The sequence below is a fragment of the Eimeria mitis genome, genomic scaffold, assembly GCF_000499745.2.
Source record: "Eimeria mitis Houghton genomic scaffold, Emh_scaff4084, whole genome shotgun sequence".
NCBI lineage: Eukaryota > Apicomplexa > Conoidasida > Eucoccidiorida > Eimeriidae > Eimeria > Eimeria mitis.
In genome coordinates, this window is record NW_013572415.1 from 4,469 (window position 1) to 5,439 (window position 971).

The window sequence follows — 971 nt, forward strand, 5'->3', positions numbered from 1 at the left end:
TCTTGCTGCTGCTGTGCTGCTGCTGCAGGGGTGGAGCTGCTGCAGCGTGTGCTGCAGCAGGCTGGCATGAAAAGGAGCAGTGCTGCAGCAGCAGCAGGAGCAGCACCAGCAGCAGCACCAGCAGCAGCAACAGCAGCAGCAGCAGCAGCAGCAGCAGAAGCAGCAGCACAGCAGCAAACTGCTGCCAGCAAAAACGAAGGGTCTTCACATATGGACTTTCTAAAGGACCTCCTTGAGGAAGACACCGAGGACGATGCTGCTGCTGCTGCTGCTGCTGCTGCTGCACCTGCTGCACCTGCTGCTGATGCAGCTGCTGCTGCTGCTGAGACAGGACCCGCAGAAAGCAAGCGGAGACGCATAAACTAACGAGGGCTGCAAGCCACAGCAGCAGCAGCAGCAGCAGCAGCAGCAGCAGCAGCAGCAGCAGGAGCTGTTGGTGCTGCTATGCTGCTGTTGCTGCTGTTGCTGCTGCAGCACGCCTAGATAGTGCTTCCTGGCTGTTGCTGCTGCTGTATCACCGCATGCAGCAGCAGCATCTGCGTTGCTGCAGCATGTGGAGCATCTGCTGCTGCTGCTGCTGCTGCTGCTGCATCTTCATCTCTTTTATGCTAGATGCTGCAGTGTACAGACAGCCTGCGGTGTATAGATTAAAACCCTGTGAACCACCAGGGTACCTGGGGGCCCCCTTGGGGGGCCCCCCTGGGGGCCCCCAGAGGGGCCCCCCTTGCGGGAGCAGCGCAGAGACACAGCACTACATCTGCTGCTGCAGATAGAGCAGCAGCTGCAGCAATTGGAGCTGCAGCAGCAGCAGCAGCAACAGCAGCAGCAGCTGCAGCAGCACCAGTTGCAGCAGCAGCAGCTGCTGCTGTTGCAACAACAGTAAGTGTTGCGGCAGCAGGAAAAGCAGCAGTTAGAGCAGCAGCAGCAGGAAGAGCAGCAGCAGCAGCAGCAGCAGCAGCAGCAGCAGCAGC

General features: G+C 59.8%; 1 protein-coding gene across 1 annotated transcript in view; it reads left to right on the plus strand.

Moving 5' to 3' along the window:
- The window catches only part of EMH_0072360 (uncharacterized protein), a gene marked incomplete at both ends in the record, with an annotated part of 2,412 nt that extends 2,046 nt beyond the window's left edge, over positions 1 to 366 (plus strand). Inside the window, one exon of the mRNA XM_013499201.1 lies at positions 29 to 366. Coding sequence (XP_013354655.1) covers positions 29 to 366 — 338 coding nt within the window. The remainder of the gene's footprint in view (positions 1 to 28) is intronic.
- Between the last annotated feature and the right edge of the window lie 605 nt (positions 367 to 971).